This window comes from Misgurnus anguillicaudatus, unplaced genomic scaffold (assembly GCF_027580225.2).
Source record: "Misgurnus anguillicaudatus unplaced genomic scaffold, ASM2758022v2 HiC_scaffold_33, whole genome shotgun sequence".
Classification (NCBI taxonomy): Eukaryota; Metazoa; Chordata; class Actinopteri; order Cypriniformes; family Cobitidae; genus Misgurnus; species Misgurnus anguillicaudatus.
Window position 1 is genome coordinate 4704831 of NW_027395283.1, and position 27026 is coordinate 4731856.

Below are 27026 nucleotides of genomic sequence, written 5' to 3' on the forward strand. Positions count from 1 at the left end.
GCAACAAAACTCCTCTGTTAAAATGTCAGAAAATGTAGTTTGGTGTTTCTTTGATGAAATCTTTGCTGATATTATTGTGTATGAAGAGTTTTTCTCCTCGTCGTGTTGTTTTTATAAAGATGATTAAAAACATTGATCCATCATTGACACTGACACACACATTAATAATGTTTTTATAGATTGAGTGAAATTGATCTTTAAACACTGTAACATCTTTAAATGTAAGATCAGAGTTATGTTATCTTCAGCTGATATTCCTCCTGTAATAGAGGAAGATTTTTACATCAAATACCTGATGAGAATTACAAGTGTGAGACATGAACTCAATACAGATTTATGAAGAAATGTTCATGTGGTTTAGGACATCTAACACTAATAGTCAGCAGTGTGATGGATTTATTTGACATTTAAACACACAGTGTTTCAGTTACTGAGGGATTGAAAGAGGAACATTACATGAAGAGATGGAGGTTAGAGATTTGTAAACAAACTTTGTAGTTTTGCATCATTCACATAAAATCTCTGTTCTCTACAGGTTGTGGAGGTGTAATATCACAGATGAAGGTTGTATTGCTCTGACTTCAGCTCTGAGATCAAACCCATCACACCTTACACATCTGGATCTGTCTTATAATAATCTCACAGATTCAGGAGTGAAGCTGATCTCTGATCTAAAAGATGATCCACATTATAAACTACAGACAGTAGGGTGAGTAGAGCTCATTTAAATAAATGTTTAACGTAAACTCATGCAGTGTCATTTAAATCCTAGAATATAAATATTAGAAATAAATGTAAATTGATCTGCTGCTGTTATAGGCTGTGTATCCTTTAAACCAGTTTTTCTCAAACTTTTTCAGCCCAAGGACCACTTTATCTTCCAATTTTTTTCTGAGGACCACCTAACAAAATCTCACTCTAACACGCCCCCAAAAACAACATAATAGGAAGGTTAAGCTAAATATAAGTTTAATATGTAACTGTCGAAAGCTTTTTTTTCTGCTGTTAAATTTCATCGGCCTTGATTCTTTTTGATTTTTTTTTCTTCATTTTGAGTAGCGAAATGTCGCGGAACTTCTCTTGAATGAGTCATGGACCATTGGACTAATGTGGGATGGGTTTTTGTTAAAACATTAATGCGCTATGTTTATATCGAAGCGCAATCTGTTTTTGTTTCTTTGTGGGTTGAATGGGGTCTTGCAGTTACACTATTGCTCGAATATGGTTTAGAGAAGGGGACCTTGGCTACATATGTTTTTCTTTCAATTCAAGAATGCCACTCGTTGACTTAGGTGAATTGTCTTTTTCTACGTCGAATGTAAATGGGTTGGGGCACCCTATTAAAAGAAAGAAGGTGGTGACTTCTCTCAAGCGTAACAAACTGGATATTGTATTTCTTCAAGAGACACATCTTGCTTTGCATGAAGCTGAAAAATTGGGAAGGGCTTTCGGGGGTTATATGTTTTGCAGTGAAGGATCAAGTAATAGTGAGGGAGTTATAATATTAATAAAAAAGCATTTACAATTTAGATATGTTAATCAAATGAAAGACAAGTCTGGAAGAGTAATTATGGTTTGGGCCGAAATACAGGGGAAGAATTTATTATTGGCCAATATTTATGCGCCTATTATTGATGATGGTAATGGTAATGGATCCACTTTTAGATCATAATAGCCCAAAAGTGTTTAACACATCAAAAGCGAAATTGTCATTACTTAGGATGTGTCATTCTCTCTGTCTCATAGATATCTGGAGACTTCTGAATCCAGTTGGAAGGGATTAAACTTTTTTTCGCATGCACATAAAAATTTTTCTAGAATTGATTTTTTTCTTTTATCAAAAACACTTATTTCTTCTGTAATTGAATGCAACATTGGAAATATTTTAATTTCGGACCATGCTTGGGTATTCTTAGACTTGAAGCCTTATATAGAGAGGAAAAAATCATATAGATGGCGTCTTAAAGGGATAGTTTGGCCAAAAACGATATTAAACCCATGATTTACTCACCCCCAAGCTGTCCGAGTTGCATATGTCCATCGTTTTTCAGACAAACACATTTTCGGATATTTTAGAAAATATTTTAGATATTTCTGTTCATTAAATGTAATGTTGCGGGGTCCAGCAATAGTCCACGACCTTCAAGTCCAAAAAAGTGCGTCCATCCTTCACAAATTAAATCCAAACGGCTCCAGGATGATAAACAAAGGTCTTCTGTGGGTAATCCGTGCGGTGTTGTTGTAGAAATATCCATATTTAATATGTTATTAACTTTATAAACTACCTTCCGGTAGCGCCGCCATTTTGGAGTGATGCGCATTCAGGATGAAAGATTTTCATTTGGAATGGTTAAGCGCCCTCGGATGCATTTTAACAAGCTGCAGAGACCTGTTGAGAAAGGTGGTTTAGGCCTGCCTAATGTTTTATTTTATTATCATGCTTTTTATTTTATTATTATGCTCCCCCTTGGTATACAATAGAACAATCTGTCTTCCCTTTGATTTCATTATTGCAGAGTCTGTCCATTAAATTGGATAGCGAGGCGAAAAACATCCTATTATTTCGCATTTGCATACAGTTTGGATAAGGATTTCCCGTTTGCGTAGCTCTGATCCGTACCTTAATATATTATAACCATTCTTGATTTAACTAAACCCAAAAACAGTAATACAATTTTTTATAAAGGAAACCTACTGCATTAACATAGTCAATTTAACAAAGTATAAACACACACTAAAGACTTTGATTAAATGCAAAATCTTTGTAGTTTATATAGCAAGAAAACACATTCACACCAATCAATTAAGTTTAACCTTCCATCACATATATTCACTTCAAAAAAAAAACACACCATATAAATGTATATAAAGTTCAAGCAATCAATGTCCATGGGTGATGCAAGTAAGAATAATAAAGTCTTATCTGTGGGTCCAATAATGTCCAGTATATCCTCTGGTACAAAAGAACAGTCCCAATCCATTTACATAGTTCTTCTCATAGACTATGCTCCTCCAGCACAAAAGAGTCTTTAAAGTTGAGCATCAAACAAATGTTTCTCAACCATGACTCCACATTTTTATGGCCAAGCCAGGCTTCAGCCTTTTTCTGATACACCTCTCCCTCTACCTTTTTACATGAGTTATATCCCCACACGTTGCCCTCTAGTACCCCTAGTGGTGAGGAGGAAAACTTACCCTATAACAGGCTTGTGACTGTTATAATATGTTCGAGTATATGGTTGAATCATAAACTGTGTATTAATAAAGTCCCCTTTCTATGGAAGGAATGGATTATGAAAGGAGTGATTATGTTAAGGGACCTCTATGAAAACGATAGTTTGAAGTCATTTGAACATTTATGCCAGCAGTATGGTCTATCTAGATCTCAGTTTTTTCGATATTTACAGCTACGGCATTTACTTTGTACTATTTTCGGTTCCAGTACACAGCTTCCTAAGCCAGCAGATATTCACTGTATAGTAATGTCAACATATGGAAAAGGCCATGAAGTATCAACATACTACTCCTGGCTGATTCAAAATCTGGGTGATGGTTATCAGCTCTTAAGAAAGTATGGGAAAGAGATTTAAATTTAACACTTGATGAGGAGGAGTGTTGTAGAGTTTTAAAAAATGTTAAAACTGCATCTAGGGATGCAAGAATACGTCTCATACAGTTTAAGATAGTGCATCGTTTTTATTGGACCCCTTCCAGATTGTTTAGGCTTGGGTTAAAAGGCACACCATATTGCTGCCTGGAGATGTAAGACTGAGGATTAGGGATGCACCGATACCACTTTTTCCATCTCCGATCCAATTCCGATACCTGAATTCTGAGTATCGGCCGATTCCGATACCTGCCGATCCGATACTACTGTATTTTTCTTGAGCAATTTAAATTACACACAGACACACACACAGACACACGCACACTATATATAAATGAGTATAGTGCTTTCTGCTAAATCTAGCATAATATAATTATATAATTATAATTTAAAAGTAAAAACCAATAATTTTAAATGATTTACAAGTTACAAGAACATTAGTAATTATTAACCATGGCAGTGTTTAGGAGAAAATAAAATTGGCACGTTTGATCAAATAAGTATGCTAAATATATTTTCAAAAAGTCACAGTAAAAAAGCTTTAGTGTGCAGATGGTTATTTTGGGAATTATGCACTTAACCGGACCTTTTATGCACATTTCAGGTGCAGGATTGATGCGCCTAAATCATATTGAGTGCGCAATACTGTGCTTCCTGGGTGCAGCATTGATGCTCTAGAAGCATCCTCACATGGGAATCCTCGCTCCGCAATGGAAAGTTACGTTCATAACTATTAAAACAAAGAGATTAGATGCATCGTGTGCTCAGCACATAGTGAATTGCATCCATCCAACAGCTTACTGAGACTTTATAAAATCAGATCTTTAATAAAGCCTAACGTTACAGTTATTGTGTGTGTGCGTGTGTTGAATGACGCGTTTTCATCCGTCCGCTTCTCATCAGTGGATTAACTTAGTTTGCAAGTAAGTTAACTTACAGTGTTTCTGTGAACATTAATATCTTTAAATGTGCGGTTGTTCTTTCACATGAAGCTATTGAGTGTAAGATGACTTTGATTAAAGTGCATAAAAACGTTTATGGTGCTTTTATAATATTTTGTCGTTTTAATCGCTTGTCAGTGACAACCATGGGTAACGTGCTGTATCGGAATTGGATCGGTCCTGTTAGTCCGATATCCAATCCAGCAAAAAAGGCCGGATCGGCCCCGATACCGATCCAGAATATCGGATCGGTGCATCCCTACTGAGGATGGAGACTTAACTCATGCCCTCTGGACCTGTACAAAAATTCAGGTTTTCTGGAAAAGGGTACATAAATATATTGGCAGGGTTTTGGAGACTCAGGTTTCACTATGTCCTCAGTTGTTTATATTAGGTGTGTTGACAGACATTGATATAAGAGACAAGCCCATAAGAAACTGGGTACAAACCAGTTTAATGATTGGCAGACAAATTATTCTTAGGAGTTGGAAGTCAGAGGAGGCCCCTTCCTTTCAAGAATGGGTAGCAGAACTGGGTAGAGTGGCTGCTCTGGAAAAATGTCTTACGGACAGATGGATAATTTACATTTTTTTTTTAAAGAAATGGTCTAGATATTTATCCTATTTGGAAAGGGGGCAGTAATTATGTTGGCTTGAAAAAGCCAACATACTGTTCTTCATTCTAAACTTATTATTATTAGTGGTGCTTGCATTTATGCAAAGCATCACTATTACTATTGCTCAGGGATATTATTATTATGTTGGCTTGAGAAAGCCAACATACTGTTGTTGCACTTAAACTTATTATGTTGGCTTGAGAAAGCCAACATACTGTTGTTGCACTTAAACTTTTTAGTGGTGCTTGCATTTATGCAAGGCATCACTATTACTATTGCTCAGGGATATTATTATGTTGGCTTGACAAAGCCAACATACTGTTATTGTAGTTAAACTTATTATTATTAGTGGTGCTTGCATTTATGCAAGGCATCACTATTACTATTCGTCATACTTATTATTAGTGGTGCTTGCATTTATGCAAAGCATCACTATTACTATTGCTCATACTTATTATTTTATTAGTGGTGCTTGCATTTATGCAAGGCATCACTATTACTATTCCTCATACTTATTATTAGTGGTGCTTGCATTTATGCAAGGCATCACTATTACTATTCCTCATACTTATTAGTGGTGCTTGCATTTATGCAAGGCATCACTATTACTATTCCTCATACTTATTAGTGGTGCTTGCATTTATGCAAGGCATCACTATTACTATTGCTCATACTTATTATTAGGGATGTCCCGATCCGATCACATGATCGGAAATCGGCCCCGATCACGTGATTTCGGACTCGATCGGAATCGGACGTCACCTCCCGATCAAGACTCGGATACATATGCAGGGTTTAAAATCCATCAAGGTCTCGCTCTGCTCCGCGCCAGTGTACGCGCTGCGCTGGTTCGTGTGAACTGACAAGAAGAAAATAGGCTTGTTCGACTTCATGCGGCGTCACAAGAACCGGCAGCCGGATGACGTCAAAGTTCCGCGAGAGCGATTTAAAAGCAAACTCCTCCGTATGATTTCGCGGATCACTCGCGCGGTAGTTTGACGTCACCCGGCTGTCGATTGTTGCGGCCCCGCATGAAGTCGAGCAAGCCTATTGACGTGTTTTCATTCATAAGCTTCACACTCGTGCGTGCAAGGAACCCACGACAAAACCGCGTTTTTACCGCTCATTTAAACGACGCGTTGATCGTTTTGTCACCATGTGCTCAGACGCAGCTCCGCGTCTCACTCAGAACCTCAAGAACGCGCATTCGCGCAGGATACTGGAGAGATGAGAGATAGAGAGAGAGGTAAGAATGGTGCCCACGTCGAAAAAACTTAATAGAAGTCTAGAAACAAAGTATTAAAGTATGTATAGCCATGTCACTCATCTCATTACAATATGTTAACTAGATAACTGGATACAACTGATTGTATAGTTTAATAAAATAATGTATTTTGATTATACAAATTAATTACGACCTAACTATAGGTATTTTTTAACTAACTGCTGACCAGCTTAGGGAATCTCTATGTCTATTTTATAAGACATATTGCTGAATCAGTATGTTGTTTTTCTTGTTAATTGAGTCTTTTTGGGTAGCCTATCTTATGCCTAGAATTAGTCAAGGAGGTTAAGTCTTATAACTTCCTTCTAAGTTTGATCAATTGTGCATAATGATGACATGTGCAACAAATGCATATAGGGTGTCAGACTCATAGATTTGCATAATTTAAAGTTCAGGTTTTAAAGTTTGGGTCAACATGTGGCACAGCTTTAAAACTGAAACTTATAAAATCCTATCAGAGGTACAAAATGTCATTGAAACACACCAGTGGCTTTGCTGTCATCAGGATTAAACATGCTACCCCTCGAACCCTCCCTCCCAACAGAGCATCCCCACAAAACAAATCCCAATTTAACCCCTGTATATATACCATAAATATTCTAATTATTTTTTAACACATCTATAATTATGCGCTGGCACAGAGTTAGACTCTTTTGACTCCACACAGAAACAGCAACGCGTGCGGCATGACATAAGGAACATCCTGGTTCTGTTTTTCGCTCTTCTTTATTCTTTTTTATGTATTATGGAAGTATCGGATCGGGACTCGGTATCGGCAGATACTCAAAATCAAATGACTCGGACTCGGACTCGAGGGCAAAAAAACCTGATCGGGACATCCCTACTTATTATTTATATCTTTATTTATTCTTATATCTGGACACTTTTTCGGCGCGTAACTCGTCCCACACGGTTTGTCGTAGACCAATGAAACAGGGCTCAAAATGACCAGCTTATTAAGGACACGTCTGCTATGACTTTTATAAGGGATCGGGTGCAGGATTTTCGAAAGGGGGGCGAAAAACCACCCGAAAAATCCCATTGACTTAACATTGCGCCCAACTTTGACGAGTCATATCTCCGCTTGAGGATGTTGTAGAAACATGTGGGTTACATTATTTGAAGAGGGTGGTAGGCTCTGTAAGAACATACATGACATTGGGGTGTAAGTTGTACCCCTGGGGTGTAAGAGGCACCCGAAAATTCCCATTGACTTATAATGGGGCAGGAAACATGCCCATATAAGGGAATAAAACAGTTCCAGATGGGATATCTTTGCTTTACAATGTCGTAGAGATAAAAGGGTGGGCTCATTTCACTCGGGCATCCAATCAGTCCCTCAGGATCATCCCAGAGCTATTAAGCCACACCCCTAGCAACAATTTTGGGCACCCTAGCAACATCTCCCATAGACTGGCATTATAAAATGCCCAGATGGATATCTTTGCACCACAGTGTCATAGAGACATGGGGGTGGGCTCATTTTACTCAGGCATCCAATCAGTCTCTCAGGATCCTTACATATGTATTAAGCCACGCCCCTAGCAACCACTTTTGAGCACCCTAGCAACATAAAATTCAAACAGTTATATCTCAGCATCAGAACATCGTAGAGACACGGGGGTTGGACCGTTTGACTCGTGACTCGACGTGTAATCACTATGGGGTGCCGTTTTTTCCCCTAGCAACCAAATACAGTACCCTAGCAACAGAGTAAACAAAGCCTTATATCTCTGCATCAAAACATCGTAGAGACACGGGGGTTGGACCGTTTGACTCGTGACTCGGCGGGTAATCACTATGGGATGCCATTTTTTTCCATAGCAACCAAATACAGTACCCTAGCAACAGAGTAAACAAAGCCTTATATCTCCGCATCAGAACATCGTAGAGACACGGGGTTTGGACCGTTTGACTCATGACTCGGAGTGTAATCACTATGGGATGCCATTTTTTCCCCTAGCAACCAAATACAGTACCCTAGCAACAGAGGAAACAAAACCTTATATCTCCGCATCAGAACATCGTAGAGACATTGGGGTTGGACCGTTTGACTCGTGACTCAGAGTCTAATCACTATGGGATGCCATTTTTTCCCTAGCAACCAAATACAGTACCCTAGCAACAGAGTAAAAACAAAGCCTTATATCTCAGCATCAGAACATCGTAGAGACACGGGGGCTGGACCGTTTGACTCATGACTCAGAGTGTAATCACTAGTGGATGCCAATTTTTTCCCTAGCAACCAAATACAGTTCCTTAGCAACAGAGTAAACAAAGCCTTATATCTCCGCATCAGAACATCGTAGAGACACAGGGGTTGGACCGTTTGACTTGTGACTCTGCTTGTAATCACTATGGGATGCCATTTTTTTTCCCTAGCAACCAAAAACAGTACCCTAGCAACAGAGTAAACAAAACCTTATATCTCCGCATCAGAACATCATAGAGACACTGGCTTTGGATCGTTTTACTCGTGACTGGAAGTATAATCATATACTGTCCCCAGAAATTTGCCACGGCAAGCACCACTTCACATTTTCTTCAGGAAATGTACCTATCTAGTTATTAGTGGTGCTTGCATTTATGCAAGGCATCACTATTACTATTCCTCAGGGATATTATTCTTATTAGTGGTGCTTGCATTTATGCAAAGCATCACTATTACTATTGCTCATACTTATTAGTGGTGCTTGCATTTATGCAAGGCATCACTATTATTATTCCCCATACTTATTATTATTATTATATTTATATCTGGACAAAATTTCGGCGCGTAACTCGTCCCGCACGATTTGCCGTAGTCCCATGAAAGCGGGCTCAAATCGACCGGTTTACTGAGGAGAGGTGTGCTATGACTTTTATAAGCAATCTGGTGCAGGATTTTCGAAAGGGGGACGAAAAATCACCCAAAAATTCCCATTGACTTAACATTGCGCCGAACTTTGACGGGTCATAGCTCCGCTCGAGGATTTTGTAGGAACATGTGGGTTACATTATTTGAAGAGGGTGGTAGACTCTGTAAGAACATACATCACAATGGGGTATAAGTTGTACCCCTGGGGTGTAAAAGGAGCCCGAAATTTCCCATTGACTTATAATGGGGCAGGAAACACGCCCATATAAGGGAATAAAACATTTCCAGATGGGATATCTTCGCAGTAAAGTGTCGAAGGGACAAGGGGGTGGGCTCATTTTACTCAGGCATCCAATCAGTCTCTCAGGATCATTCCAGAGTTATTAAGCCACGCCCCTAGCAACCATTTTGGGCACCCTAGCAACATCTCCCATAGACTGCCATTATAAAATGCCCAGATGGATATCTTTGCAGCACAGTGTCATAGAGACATGGGGGTGGGCTCATTTTACCCAGGCATCCAATCAGTCTTTCAGGATCCTTACATATGTATTAAGCCACGCCCCTAGCAACCACTTTTGAGCACCCTAGCAACATAAAATTCAAACAGTCATATCTCGGCATCCGAACATCGTAGAGACACGGGGGTTGGAACATTTTACTTGTGACCCGGGGTGTTATCATTATGGGATGCCAATTTTTCCCTAGCAACCAAATACAGCTCCCTAGCAACAGAGTAAACAAAGCCTTATATCTCCGCATCAGAACATCGTAGAGACACGGGGGTTGGACCGTTTGACTCGTGACTCAGAGTGTAATCATTATGGGATGCCAATTTTTTCCCTAGCAACCAAATACAGTACCCTAGCAACAGAGTAAACAAAGCCTTATATCTCCGCATCAGAACATCGTAGAGACACGGGTTTTGGACCGTTTGACTCGTGACTCGGAGGGTAATCACTAGTGGATGCCATTTTTTTCCCTAGCAACCAAATACAGTACCCTAGCAACAGAGTAAACAAAGCCTTATATCTCCGCATCAGAACCTAGTAGAGACACGGGGGTTGGACCGTTTAACTCGTGACTCAGAGTGTAATCACTATGGAATGCCAATTTTCTCCCTAGCAACCAAATACAGTACCCTAGCAACGGAATAAACAAAGCCTTATATCTCCGCATCAGAACACCGTAGAGACATGGGGGTTGGACCGTTTTACTTTTGGGTTGGAGTATAATCATATATTGTCCGCAGAATTTTGCCACGGCAAGCACCACTTCACATTTTCTTCAGGAAATGTACCTATCTAGTTAGTGGTGCTTGCATTTATGCAAGGCATCACTATTATTATTGCTCATACTTATTATAATAATTATTAGTGGTGCTTGCATTTATGCAAGGCATCACTATTACTATTGCTCAGGGATATTATTATTATATTTTCTTATGTCTGCACAAAATTTCGGCGCGTAACTCGTCCCGCATGTTTTGTCGTAGACCCATAAAAGTGGGCTCAAATCGACCGGATTATTGAGGAGAGGTGTGCTATGACTTTTATAAGCGATCGGGTGCAGGATTTCCGAAAGGGGGGCGAAAAAACACCCGAAAAATCCCATTGACTTAACATTGCGCCCAACTTTGACAGGTCATAGCTCCGCTCGAGGATTTTATAGAAACATGTGGGTTACAACATTTGAAGAGGGTGGTAGGCTCTGTAAGAACATGGATCACAATGGGGTGTAAGTTGTACCCCTGGGGTGTAAGAGGTGCCCAAAAATGCCCAATGAAAAGTCAATGGGGCAAAATCCCATAGACTTACCATTGCAAAAATGTTTACGGGTCATAGGTAGGATTGAGGATTTTGTAGAAACATGTGGGTTACTAAATTTGAAGAGGGTGGTAGACTCTGTAAGAACATACATGACATTGGGGTGTAAGTTGTACCCCTGGGGTGTAAGAGGCACCCGAAAATTCCCATTGACTTATAATGGGGCAGGGAACACGCCCATATAAGGGAATAAAACAGTTCCAGATGGGATATCTTTGCTTTACAGTGTCGTAGAGATAAGTGGATGGGCTCAATTTAATCAGGCATCCAATCATTCTCTCAGAATCATCCCAGAGCTATTAAGCCACGCCCCTAGCAACAATTTTGGGCACCCTAGCAACATCTCCCATAGACTGCCATTATAAAATGCCCAGATGGATATCTTTGCACCACAGTGTCATAGAGACATGGGGGTGGGCTCATTTTACTCAGGCATCCAATAGAGACAGAGCGCCGTTATGCAAATTTGAAAACCACGCCCACCGGGGGGGAAATCAATCCAACCGTCTCCATTGAGTTTGTATTGCGAGAAGCCGCCTCCTTGTCATTTCTGGCTTATAACAAAAAACTGAATAATGCCTAAAAGCTGCTGTGTGACAATATGTACAGCTAACAAGCCAAAGAACCCAGAAATAAGTTTTTATAAGCTGTCGAGCCGTAAAACCCAGCCTTTAAGGAGAATAAAGTGGATCGCCGACTACGTTTCCCCCTAGTGGACGCAGTTCTACTAATAGAAGTACTATGAAAAGTTGCCTGTATCCATTTTTGTGTCTTTAAACGCTCGTTTTTTGGGGTCGACAGCTTATAAAAACTTATTTACAGATTAAACTTAAAAACAGAATAATACCTAAAAGCTGCTGTGTGACAAGGTGTACATCTAACACGCCAAAAAAATAAATAAATAATTTTTTATAAGCTGTCGACTTCAAAAAACGAGCGTTTAGACACAGAAATGGAAACAGGCAACTTTTCATAGTACTCCTATTAGTAAAACTGCGTCCAATAGGGGGAAACGTAATCGGCGATCCACTTTATTCTCCTTAAAGACTGGGTTTTACGGCTCGACAGCTTATAAAAACTTATTTCTGTGTTCTTTGGCTTGTTAGCTGTACATATTGTCCCAAAGCAGCTTTTAGGCATTATTCAGTTTTTTGTTATAAGCCAGAAATGACAAGGAGGCGGCCTTTTGCAATACAAAGTCAATGGAGACTGTTGGATTGCTTTCCCCCCCGGTGGGCGTGGTTTTCAGGTTGTGACGCGCTGCGCTCTGTCTCTATCAGTCTCTCAGGATCCTTACATAGGTATTAAGCCACGCCCCTAGCAACCACTTTTGAGCACCCTAGCAACATAAAATTCAAACAGTTATATCTCGACATCAGAACATTGTAGAGACACGGGGGTTGGACCGTTTGACTTGTGACTCGGCGTGTAATCACTGTGGGATGCAAATTTTTCCCTAGCAACCAAATACAGTACCCTAGCAACAGAGTAAACAAAGCCTTATATCTCCGCATCAGAACATCGTAGAGACACGGGGGTTGGACCGTTTTACTCGTGATTGGGCATGTAATCACTAGTGGATGCCAATTTTTTCCCTAGCAACCAAATACAGTACCCTAGCAACAGAGTAAACAAACCCTTATATCTCCGCATAAGAACATCGTAGAGACACGGGGGTTGGACCGTTTGACTCGTGACTCGGAGTATGATCATTATGGGATGCCAATTTTCTCCCTAGCAACCAAACTTAGTACCCTAGCAACCGAATAAACAAAGCCTTATATCTCCGCATCAGAACATCGTAGAGACACGGGGGTTGGACCGTTTTACTTGTGGCTTGGAGTATGATCATTATGGGATGCCAATTTTCTCCCTAGCAACCAAACTTAGTACCCTAGCAACCGAATAAACAAAGCCTTATATCTCCGCATCAGAACATCGTAGAGACACGGGGGTTGGACCGTTTTACTTGTGGCTTGGAGTATGATCATTATGGGATGCCAATTTTCTCCCTAGCAACCAAACTTAGTACCCTAGCAACCGAATAAACAAAGCCTTATATCTCCGCATCAGAACATCGTAAAGACACAGGGGTTGGACCGTTTTACTTGTGGCTTTAAGTATGATCATTATGGGATGCCAATTTTTCCCTAGCAACCAAATACAGTACCCTAGCAACAGAGTAAACAAAGCCTTATATCTCCGCATCAGAACATCGTAGAGACACGGGGGTTGGACCGTTTGACTCGTGACTCAAAGTGTAATCATTATGGGATGCCAATTTTTTCCCTAGCAACGAAATACAGCTCCCTAGCAACAGAGTAAACAAAGCCTTATATCTCTGCATCAGAACATTGTAGAGACACGGGGGTTGGACCGTTTGACTTGTGACTTGGAGTGTAATTACCAGTGGATGCCAATTTTTTCCCTAGCAACCAAATACAGTACCCTAGCAACAGAGTAAACAAAGCCTTATATCTTCGCATCAGAACATCGTAAAGACACGGGGGTTGGACCGTTTGACTCGTGACTCAGAGTGTAATCACTATGGGATGGCATTTTTTTCCCTAGCAACCAAATACAGCTCCCTAGCAACAGAGTAAACAAAGCCTTATATCTCTGCATCAGAACATTGTAGAGACACGGGGGTTGGACAGTTTGACTCGTGACTTGGAGGGTAATCACTAGTGGATGCCAATTTTTTCCCTAGCAACCAAATACAGTACCCTAGCAACAGAGTAAACAAAGCCTTATATCTCCGCATCAGAACATCGTAGAGACACGGGGGTTGGACCATTTGACTTGTGACTTGGAGTGTAATTACCAGTGGATGCCAATTTTTTCCCTAGCAACCAAATACAGTACCCTAGCAACAGAGTAAACAAAGCCTTATATCTTCGCATCAGAACATCGTAAAGACACGGGGGTTGGACCGTTTGACTCGTGACTCAGAGTGTAATCACTATGGGATGGCAATTTTTTCCCTAGCAACCAAATACATTACCCTAGCAACAGAGTAAACAAAGCCTTATATCTTCGCATCAGAACATTGTAGAGACACGGGGGTTGGACCGTTTGACCCGTGACTCGGAGGGTAATCACTAGTGGATGGCAATTTTTTCCCTAGCAACCAAATACAGTACCCTAGCAACCGGATAAACACAGCCTTATATCTTCGCATCAGAACATCGTAGAGACACGAGAGTTGGATCGTTTTACTTTTGGCCTGGAGTATAATCATATATGGTCCCCAGAATTTTGCCACGGCAAGCACCACTTCACATTTTCTTCAGGAAATGTACCTATCTAGTTATTAGTGGTGCTTGCATTTATGCAAAGCATCACTATTACTATTCCTCAGGGATATTATTATATTTTATTCTTACATCTGCACGTTTTTTCGGCACCTAACTCGTCCCGCACGGTTTGTCGTAGACCCATGAAAGAGGGCTCAAATCGACCGGCTTATTGAGGAGAGGTGTGCTATGACTTTTATAAGCGATCGGGTGCAGGATTTCCGAAAGGGGGGCGAAAAACCACCCGAAAAATCCCATTGACTTAACATTGCGCCCAACTTTGACGAGTCATAGCTCCGCTCGAGGATTTTGTAGAAACATGTGGGTTACAACATTTGAAGAGAGTGGTAGACTCTGTAAGAACATACATCACATTGGGGTGTAAGTTGTACCCCTGGGGTGTAAGAGGCGCCCAAAAGTGCCCCAATGAAAAGTCAATGGGGGAAAATCCCATAGACTTAACATTGCAAAAACTTTGACGGGTCATAGGTACGAGCGAGATTTTTGTAGAAACATGTGGGTTACATTATTTGAAGAGGGTGGTAGACTCTGTAAGAACATGGATCACAATTGGGTGTAAGTTGTACCCCTGGGGTAAAAGAGGCACCCGAATTTTCCCATTGACTTATAATGGGGCAGGAAACATGCCCATATAAGGGAATAAAAAAGTTCCAGATGGGATATCTTTGCTTTACAATTTCGTAAAGACAAGGGGGTGGGCTCATTTTACTCAGACATCCAATCAGTCTATCAGGATATTCCCAAAGCTTTTAAGCCACGCCCCTAGCAACCACTTTTGAGCACCCTAGCAACATAAATTTCAAACAGTTATATCTCCGCATCAGAACATCGTAGAGACACGGGGGTTGGACCTTTTGACTCGTGACTCGGAGTGTAATCATTATGGGATGCCAATTTTTTCCCTAGCAACCAAATACAGTACCCTAGCAACAGAGTAAACAAAGCCTTATATCTCCGCAACAGAACATCGTAGAGACACGGGGGTTGGACCGTTTGACTCGTGACTCAGAGTGTTATCATTATGGGATGCCAAATTTTTCCCTAGCAACCAAATACAGTACCCTAGCAACAGAGTAAACAAAGCCTTATATCTCAGCATCAGAACATCGTAGAGACACGGGGGTTGGACCGTTTGACTAGTGACTCAGAGTGTAATCATTATGGGATGCCAATTTTTTCCCTAGCAACCAAATACAGTACCCTAGCAACAGAGTAAACAAAGCCTTATATCTCCGCATCAGAACATCGTAGAGACACGGGAGTTGGATCTTTTTACTTTTGATTTGGAGTATAATCATATACTGTCGCCCGAAATTTACCACGGCAAGCACCACTTCACATTTTCTTCAGGAAATGTACCTATCTAGTTATTAGTGGTGCTTGCATTTATGCAAGGCATCACTTTTACTATTGCTCATACTTATTATTTATATCTTTATTTATTTATTCTTATATCTGGACACTTTTTCGGCGCGTAACTCGTCCCACACGGTTTGTCGTAGACCAATGAAACAGGGCTCAAAATGACCGGCTTATTGAGGACACGTCTGCTATGACTTTTATAAGGGATCGGGTGCAGGATTTCCGAAAGGGGGGCGAAAAACCACCCGAAAAATCCCATTGACTTAACATTGGGCCCAACTTTGACGGGTCATAGCTCCGCTCAAGGATTTTGTAGAAACATGTGGGTTATAACATTTGAAGAGGGTGGTAGGCTCTGTAACAACATACATAACATTGGGGTGTAAGTTTTACCCCTGGGGTGTAAGAGGCCCCCGAAATTTCCCATTGACTTATAATGGGGCAGGGAACACGCCCATATAAGGGAATAAAACCATTCCAGATGGGATATCTTTGCTTTACAGTGTCATAGAGATAAGTGGGTGGGCTCATTTTACTCGGGCATCCAATCAGTCTCTCAGGATCATTTCAGAGCTATTAAGCCACGCCCCTAGCAATCACTTTTGAGCACCCTAGCAACATCTCCCATAGACTGCCATTATAAAATGCCCAGACGGGATATCTTCGCTTCACACTGTCATAGAGACATTGGGGTGGGCTCATTTTACTCAGACATCCAATCAATTTATCAGGATAGTCCCAGAGCTATTAAGCCACGCCCCTAGCAACCACTTTTAAGCACCCTAGCAACATAAAATTCAAACAGTTATACCTCGGCATCAGAACATCGTAGAGACACGGGGGTTGGACCGTTTTACTTGTGACTCGGAGTGTAACAACTGGTCACATCATTGGCCACTCCCAAGCCCCGCCCCTAGCAACCAAATAAGAGCACCCTAGCAACCGAATAAACAAAGCCTTATATCTCCGCATCAGAACATCGTAGAGACACGGGGGTTGGACCGTTTGACTCGTGACTCGGAGGGTAATCACTAGTGGATGCCATTTTTTCCCCTAGCAACCAAATACAGTACCCTAGCAACAGAGTAAACAAAGCCTTATATCTCCGCAGCAGAACATCGTAGAGACACGGGGGTTGGACCGTTTGACTCGTGACTCGGAGGGCAATCACTAGTGGATGCCATTTTTTCCCCTAGCAACCAAATACAGTACCCTAGCAACAGAGTAAACAAAGCCTTATATCTCCGCATCAGAACATCGTAGAGACACGGGGGTTGGACCGTTTGACTCGTGACTCAGAGGGTAATCACTAGTGGATGCAATTTTTTCCCCTAGCAACCAAATACAGTACCCTAGCAACAGAGTAAACAAAGCCTTATATCTCCGCATCAGAACATCGTAGAGACACGGGGGTTGGACCGTTTGACTCGTGACTCGGAGGGCAATCACTAGTGGATGCCATTTTTTCCCCTAGCAACCAAATACAGTACCCTAGCAACAGAGTAAACAAAGCCTTATATCTCCGCATCAGAACATCGTAGAGACACGGGGGTTGGACCGTTTGACTCGTGATTCAGAGGGTAATCACTAGTGGATGCCATTTTTTTCCCTAGCAACCAAATACAGTACCCTAGCAACAGAGTAAACAAAGCCTTATATCTCCGCATCAGAACATCGTAGAGACACGGGGGTTGGACCGTTTGACTCGTGACTCGGAGGGTAATCACTAGTGGATGCCATTTTTTCCCCTAGCAACCAAATACAGTACCCTAGCAACAGAGTAAACAAAGCCTTATATCTCCGCATCAGAACATCGTAGAGACACGGGGGTTGGACCATTTGACTCGTGACTCGGAGGGTAATCACTAGTGGATGCCAATTTTTTCCCTAGCAACCAAATACAGTACCCTAGCAACAGAGTAAACAAAGCCTTATATCTCCGCATCAGAACATCGTAGAGACACGGGGGTTGGACCGTTTGACTCGTGACTCAGAGGGTAATCACTAGTGGATGCCATTTTTTTCCCTAGCAACCAAATACAGTACCCTAGCAACAGAGTAAACAAAGCCTTATATCTCCGCATCAGAACATCGTAGAGACACGGGGGTTGGACCGTTTGACTCGTGACTCAGAGGGTAATCACTAGTGGATGCAATTTTTTCCCCTAGCAACCAAATACAGTACCCTAGCAACAGAGTAAACAAAGCCTTATATCTCCGCATCAGAACATCGTAGAGACACGGGGGTTGGACCGTTTGACTCGTGACTCAGAGGGTAATCACTAGTGGATGCCATTTTTTTCCCTAGCAACCAAATACAGTACCCTAGCAACAGAGTAAACAAAGCCTTATATCTCCGCATCAGAACATTGTGCAGACACGGGGGTTGGACCGTTTGACTCGTGACTCGGAGGGTAATCACTAGTAGATGGCCATTTTTTCCCTAGCAACCAAATACAGTACCCTAGCAACAGAGTAAACAAAGCCTTATATCTCCGCATCAGAACACCGTAGAGACACGGGGGTTGGACCGTTTGACTTGTGACTCGGCGGGTAATCACTAGTGGATGCCAATTTTTCCCTAGCAACCAAATACAGTACCCTAGCAACAGAGTAAACAAAGCCTTATATCTCTGCATCAGAACATTGTACAGACATGGTGGTTGGACCGTTTGACTCGTGACTCGGAGGGTAATCACTAGTGGATGGCCATTTCTTCCCTAGCAACCAAATACAGTACCCTAGCAACCGGATAAACATAGCCTTATATCTCAGCATCAGAACATCGTAGAGACACGGGAGTTGGATCGTTTTACTTTTGGCTTGGAGTATAATCATATATGTTACCCAGAATTTTGCCATGGCAAGCACCACTCACATTTTCTTCAGGAAATGTACCTATCTAGTTAGTGGTGCTTGCATTTATGCAAGGCATCACTATTACTATTGCTCATACTTATTATTATATCTTATTCTTATGTCTGCACGTTTTTTCGGCGCGTAACTCGTCCCGCACGCTTTGCCGTAGTCCCATAAAAGCGGGCCCAAATCAACCGGCTTATTGAGGAGAGGTGTGCTATGACTTTTATAAGCGGTCGGGTGCAGGATTTCCGAAAGGGAGGCGAAAAACCACCCGAAAAATCCCATTGACTTAACATTGCGCCCAACTTTGACGAGTCATAGCTCCGCTCGAGGATTTTGTAGAAACATGTGGGTTACAACATTTGAAGAGGGTGGTAGGCTCTGTAAGAACATGGATCACAATGGGCTGTAAGTTGTACCTCTGGGGTGTAAGAGGTGCCCAAAAATGCCCAATGAAAAGTCAATGGGCGAAAATCCCATAGACTTAACATTGCGAAAAACTTTGACGGGTCATAGGTACGAGCGAGGATTTCGTAGAAACATGTGGGTCACAACATTTGAAGAGGGTGCTAGACTCTTTCAGGACGTACCCCACAATGGGGTGTAAGGTTACCCTAGCAACCATTTTGGGCACCCTAGCAACCTATCCCATAGACTGCCATTATAAAATGCCTAGATGGATATCTTTGCACCACAGTGTCACAGAGACATGGGGGTGGGCTCATTTTACTCAGGCATCCAATCACTCTCTCAGGATCCTTGAATACTTACTAAGCCACGCCCCTAGCAACCACTTTTGAGCACCCTAGCAACATAAAATTCAAACAGTTATATCTCGGCATCAGAACATCGTAGAGACACGGGGGTTGGACCGTTTTACTTGTGACTAGGGGTGTAACAATTGGGCACATCAATGGCCACTCCCAAGCCACGCCCCTAGCAACCAAATTTGAGAACCCTAGCAACCGAATAAACAAAGCCTTATATCTCCGCATCAGAACATCGTAGAGACACGGGGGTTGGACCGTTTGACTCGTGACTTGGAGGTTAATCACTAGTGGATGCCATTTTTTTCCCTAGCAACCAAATACAGTACCCTAGCAACAGAGTAAACAAAGCCTTATATCTCCGCATCAGAACATCGTAGAGACACGGGGGTTGGACCGTTTGACTCGTGACTCGGAGGGTAATCACTAGTGGATGCCATTTTTTTCCCTAGCAACCAAATACAGTACCCTAGCAACAGAGTAAACAAAGCCTTATATCTCCGCATCAGAACATCGTAGAGACACGGGGGTTGGACCGTTTGACTCGTGACTTGGCGTGTAATCACTATGGGATGCCAATTTTTTCCCTAGCAACCAAATACAGTACCCTAGCAACAGAGTAAACAAAGCCTTATATCTCGGGATCAGAACATCGTAGAGACACGGGGGTTGGACCGTTTGACTCGTGACTCGGAGTGTAATCATTATGGGATGCCATTTTTTTCCCTAGCAACCAAATACAGTACCCTAGCAACAGAGTAAACAAAGCCTTATATCTCCGCATCAGAATATCGTAGAGACACGGGGGTTGGACCGTTTGACTCGTGACTCGGAGTGTAATCATTATGGGATGCCAATTTTTTCCCTAGCAACCAAATACACTACCCTAGCAACAGAGTAAACAAAGCCTTATATCTCCGCATCAGAACATCGTAGAGACACGGGGGTTGGACCGTTTGACTCGTGACTCGGAGTGTAATCATTATGGGATGCCAATTTTTTCCCTAGCAACCAAATACAGTACCCTAGCAACAGAGTAAACAAAGCCTTATATATCTGCATCAGAACATCGTAGAGACACGGGGGTTGGACTATTTAACTCGTGACTCGGCATGTAATCACTAGTGGATGGCAATTTTCTCCCTAGCAACCAAATACACTACCCTAGCAACCGAATAAACAAAGCCTTATATCTCCGCATCAGAACATCGTAGAGACATGGGGGTTGGATCGTTTTACTCGTAACTGGAAGTATAATCATATACTGTCCCCAGAAATTTGCCACGGCAAGCACCACTTCACATTTTCTTCAGGAAATGTACCTATCTAGTTATTATTCTTCTTTTTCTGGACACTTTTTCGGCGCGTAACTCGTCTCGCACGGTTTGCCGTAGTGCCATGAAAGAGGGCTCAAATCGACCGGATTATTGAGGAGAGGTGTGCTATGACTTTTATAAGCGATCGGGTGCAGGATTTCCGAAAGGGGTGCGAAAAACCTCCCGAAAACGTCCCATTGACTTTACATTGCGTCGAACTTTGGCAGGTCATAGCTCCACTCGAGGATTTTATAGAAACATGTGGGTTACAGCATTTGAAGAGGGTGGTAGGCTCTGTAAGAACATACATCACATTGGGGTGTAAGTTGTACCCCTGGGGTGTAAGAGGTACCCAAAAGTGCCCTAATGGAAAGTCAATGGGGCGAAAATCCCATAGACTAACATTGCGAAAAAAATTTGACGGGTCATAGGTCCAAGTGAGTATTTCATAGAAACATGTGGGTTACTAAAATTGAAGAGGGTGCTAGACTCTGTCAGGACGTCCCCCACAATGGGGTGTAAGGTTACCCTAGCAACCGTTTTGGGCACCCTAGCAACATCTCCCATAGACTGCCATTATAAAATGCCCAGATGGATATCTCTGCACCACAGTGTCATAGAGACATGGGGGTGGGCTCATTTTACTCAGGCATCCAATCAGTTTCTCAGGATCCTTAAAGACTTACTAAGCCACGCCCCTAGCAACCACTTTTGAGCACCCTAGCAACATAAAATTCAAACAGTTATATCTCGGCATCAGAACATCGTAGAGACACGGGGGTTGGACCGTTTTACTTGTGACTAGGCGTGTAACAATTGGGCACATAATTGGCCACTCCCAAGCCACGCCCCTAGCAACCAAATTTGAGCACCCTAGCAACCGAATAAACAAATCGTTATATCTCTGCATCAGAAAATCGTAGAGACACGGGGGTTGGACTGTTTTACTCCAGACTCTGAGGGTAATCACTAGTGGATGCCAAGAGGTATTAAGCCACGCCCCTAGCAACCAAATATGAGCACCCTAGCAACGGAATAAACAAATCGTTATATCTCTGGATCAGAAAATCGTAGAAACACGGGGGTTGGACCGTTTGACTCGTGACTCGGAGTGTAATCACTAGTGGATGCCAATTTTCTCCCTAGCAACCAAATACAGTACCCTAGCAACCGAATAAACAAAGCCTTATATCTCCGCATCAGAACACCATAGAGACACGGGGGTTGGACCGTTTGACTCGTGACTCGGAGTGTAATCACTATTGGATGTCAAATTTTTCCCTAGCAACCAAATAGAGTACCCTAGCAACCGAATAAACAAAGCCTTATATCTCAGCATCAGAACCTCATAGAGACACGGGGGTTGGATCGTTTGACTCGTGACTCGGATGGTAATCACTATTGGATGTCAAATTTTTCCCTAGCAACCAAATACAGTACCCTAGCAACCGAATAAACAAAGCCTTATATCTCTGCATCAGAACATCGTAGAGACACGGGGTTTGGATCGTTTGACTGGTAACTGGGAGTATAATCATTCTTAGAATATTTTGTCCCCCGAAAATTGCCACGGCAAGCACCACTTCACATTTTCTTCAGGAAATGTACCTATCTAGTTATATTTTATTCTTACATCTGCACGTTTTTTCGGCACCTAACTCGTCCCGCACGGTTTGTCGTAGACCCATGAAAGAGGGCTCAAATCGACCGGCTTATTGAGGAGAGGTGTGCTATGACTTTTATAAGCGATCGGGTGCAGGATTTCCGAAAGGGGGGCAAAAAACCACCCGAAAAATCCCATTGACTTAACATTGCGCCCAACTTTGACGAGTCATAGCTCCGCTCGAGGATTTTGTAGAAACATGTGTGTTACAACATTTGGAGAGGGTGGTAGACTCTGTAAGAACATACATCACATTGGGGTGTAAGTTGTACCCCTGGGGTGTAAGAGGCGCCCAAAAGTGCCCCAATGAAAAGTCAATGGGGGGAAATCCCATAGACTTAACATTGCAAAAACTTTGACGGGTCATAGGTACGAGTGAGGATTCCTTAGAAACATGTGGGTTACATTATTTGAAGAGGGTGCTAGACTCTGTAAGAACATGGATCACAGTGGGGTGTAAGTTGTACCCCTGGGGTGTAAGAGGCACCCGAAATTTGGGGCAGGAAACATGCCCATATAAGGGAATAAAAAAGTTCCAGATGGGATATCTTTGCTTTACAATGTCGTAGAGACAAGGGGGTGGGCTCATTTTACTCAGACATCCAATCAGTCTATCAGGATATTCCCAAAGCTTTTAAGCCACGCCCCTAGCAACCACTTTTGAGCACCCTAGCAACATAAAATTCAAACAGTTATATCTCTGCATCAGAACATCATAGAGACACGGGGGTTGGACCGTTTGACTAGTGACTCAGAGTGTAATCATTATGGGATGCCAATTTTTTCCCTAGCAACCAAATACAGTACCCTAGCAACAGAGTAAACAAAGCCTTATATCTCCGCATCAGAACATCGTAGAGGCACGGGGGTTGGATCGTTTGACTAGTGACTCGGCGTGTAATCATTATGGGATGCCAATTTTTTCCCTTGCAACCAAATACAGTACCCTAGCAACAGAGTAAACAAAGCCTTATATCTCCGCATCAGAACATCGTAGAGACACGGGGGTTTGACCGTTTGACTCGTGACTCGGAGTGTAATCATTATGGGATGCCAATTTTTTCCCTAGCAACCAAATACAGTACCCTAGCAACAGAGTAAACACAGCCTTATATCTCCACATCAGAACATCGTAGAGACACGGGGGTTTGACCGTTTGACTCGTGACTCGGAGTGTAATCATCATGGGATGCCAATTTTTTCCCTAGCAACCAAATACAGTACCCTAGCAACAGAGTAAACAAAGCCTTATATCTCCGCATCAGAACATCGTAGAGACACGGGGGTTGGACCGTTTGACTCGTGACTCAGAGTGTAATCATTATGGGATGTCAATTTTTTCCCTAGCAACCAAATACAGTACCCTAGCAACAGAGTAAACAAAGCCTTATATCTCCGCATCAGAACATCGTAGAGACACAGGGTTTGGACCGTTTGACTCCTGACTCGGCGGGTAATCACTAGTGGATGCCAATTTTTTCCCTAGCAACCAAATACAGTACCCTAGCAACAGAGTAAACAAAGCCTTATATCTCCGCATCAGAACATCGTAGAGACACAGGGTTTGGACCGTTTGACTCCTGACTCGGCGGGTAATCATTATGGGATGCCAATTTTTTCCCTAGCAACCAAATACAGTACCCTAGCAACAGAGTAAACAAAGCCTTATATCTCAGCATCAGAACATCGTAGAGACACGAGGGTTGGACCGTTTGACTCGTGACTCAGAGTGTAATCACTATGGGATGCCATTTTTTCCCTAGCAACCAAATACACTACCCTAGCAACAGAGTAAACAAAGCCTAATATCTTCGCATCAGAACATCGTAGAGACACGGGAGTTGGATCGTTTTACTTTTGGCTTGGAGTATAATCATATATGTTCCCCAGAATTTTGCCACGGCAAGCACCACTCACATTTTCTTCAGGAAATGTACCTATCTAGTTATTATATCTTATTCTTATGTCTGCACATTTTTTCGGCGCGTAACTCGTCCCGCGCGGTTTGTCGTAGACACACGAAAGAGGGCTCAAATTGACCGGTTTATTGAGGAGAGGTGTGCTATGACTTTTATAAGCGATCGGGTGCAGGATTTCCGAAAGGGGGGCGAAAAACCACCCGAAAAATCCCATTGACTTAACATTGCGCCCAACTTTGACGGGTCATAGCTCCGCTCGAGAATTTTGTAGAAACATGTGTGTTACAACATTTGAAGAGGGTGGTAGGCTCTGTAAGAACATGGATCACAATGGGGTGTAAGTTGTACCCCTGGGGTGTAAGAGTTGCCCAAAAGTGCCCCATTGACTTATAATGGGGCAGGAAACATGCCCATATAAGGGAATAAAACAGTTCCAGATGGGATATCTTTGCTTTACAGTGTCGTAGAGATAAGTGGGTGGGCTCATTTTACTCGGGCATCCAATCAGTCTCTCAGGATCATCCCAGAGCTATTAAGCCACGCCCCTAGCAACAATTTTGGGCACCCTAGCAACATCTCCCATAGACTGCCATTATAAAACGCCCAGATGGATATCTTTGCAGCACAGTGTCATAGAGACATGGGGGTGGGCTCATTTTACTCAGACATCCAATCAGTCTCTCAGGATAGTATCAGAGCTATTAAGCCACGCCCCTAGCAACCACTTTTGAGCACCCTAGCAACATAAAATTCAAACAGTTATATCTCGGCATCAGAACATCGTAGAGACACGGGGGTTGGACCGTTTTTCTTGTGACTCAGAGTGTAATCAGTGGCAACATCATTGGTCACTACCAAGCCACGCCCCTACCAACCAAAATGAGCACCCTAGCAACATAATAAACAAAGCCTTATATCTCCGCATCAGAACATCGTAGAGACAAGGGGGTTGGACCGTTTTACTTGTGACTCAGAGTGTAATCAGTGGCCACATCATTGGTCACTCCCAAGCCACGCCCCTAGCAACCAAAATGAGCACCCTAGCAACATAATAAACAAAGCCTTATATCTCCGCATCAGAACATCGTAGAGACACGGGGGTTGGACCGTTTTACTTGTGATTCGGAGTGTAATCAGTGGCCACATCATTGGTCACTTCTAAGCCCCGCCCCTAGCAACCAAAATGAGCACCCTAGTAACAGAATAAACAAAGCCTTATATCTCAGCATCAGAACATCGTAGAGACACGGGGGTTGGACCGTTTTACTTGTGACTCGGAGTGTAATCAGTGGCCACATCATTGGTCACTCCCAAGCCACGCCCCTAGCAACCAAAATGAGCACCCTAGCAACATAATAAACAAAGCCTTATATCTCCGCATCAGAACATCGTAGAGACACGGGGGTTGGACCGTTTTACTTGTGACTCGGAGTGTAATCAGTGGCCACATCATTGGTCACTTCTAAGCCCCGCCCCTAGCAACCAAAATGAGCACCCTAGCAACAGAATAAACAAAGTCTTATATCTCAGCATCAGAACATCGTAGAGACACGGGGGTTGGACCGTTTTACTTGTGACTCGGAGTGTAATCAGTGGCCACATCATTGGTCACTCCCAAGCCACGCCCCTAGCAACCAAATATGAGCACCCTAGCAACATAAAATTCAAACAGTAATATCTCGGCATCAGAACATCGTAGAGACACGGGGGTTGGACTGTTTGACTTGTGACTTGGAGTGTAATCACCAGTGGATGCCAATTTTTTCCCTAGCAACCAAATACAGTACCCTAGCAACAGAGTAAACAAAGCCTTATATCTCCGCATCAGAACATCGTAGAGACACGGGGGTTGGACCGTTTGACTCGTGACTCGGAGGGTAATCACTAGTGGATGCCATTTTTTCCCTAGCAACCAAATACAGGACCCTAGCAACAGAGTAAACAAAGCCTTATATCTCTGCATCAGAACATCATAGAGACACGGGGGTTGGACCGTTTGACTTGTGACTTGGCGTGTAACAATTGGGTACACCATTGGCCACTCCCAAGCCACGCCCCTAGCAACCACTTTTGATTACCCTAGCAACATAAAATTCAAACAGTTATATCTCGGCATCAAAACATCGTAGAGACACGGGGGTTGGACCATTTTACTTGTGACTAGGCGTGTAACAATTGGGCACACCATTGGCCACTCCCAAGCCACGCCCCTAGCAACCAAATTTGAGCACCCTAGCAACAGAATAAACAAAGCCTTATATCTCCGCATCAGAACATCGTAGAGACACAGGGGTTGGACCGTTTGACTCGTGACTCGGAGGGTAATCACTAGTGGATGCCATTTTTTCCCTAGCAACCAAATACAGTACCCTAGCAACAGAGTAAACAAAGCCTTATATCTCCGCATCAGAACATCGTAGAGACACGGGGGTTGGACCGTTTTACTTTTGGCTTGGAGTATAATCATATATGGTCCCCAGAATTTTGCCACGGCAAGCACCACTCACATTTTCTTCAGGAAATGTACCTATCTAGTTTATTTATTTATTCTTATATCTGGACACTTTTTCGGCGCGTAACTCGTCCCGCACGGTTTGTCGTAGACCAATGAAACAGGGCTCAAAACGACCGGCTTGTTGAGGACACGTCTTCTATGACTTTTATAAGCGATCGGGTGCAGGATTTCCG

General features: G+C 42.6%; 1 protein-coding gene across 1 annotated transcript in view; it reads left to right on the forward strand.

Annotated features, from left to right (window-relative positions):
• Positions 1–27026, forward strand: part of LOC141363182 (protein NLRC3-like) — a 77047-nt gene that overhangs the window by 35449 nt on the left and 14572 nt on the right. Inside the window, exon 5 of the mRNA XM_073865774.1 lies at positions 536–709. Within this exon, the coding sequence (XP_073721875.1) occupies positions 536–709 (174 nt within the window). The remainder of the gene's footprint in view (positions 1–535; positions 710–27026) is intronic.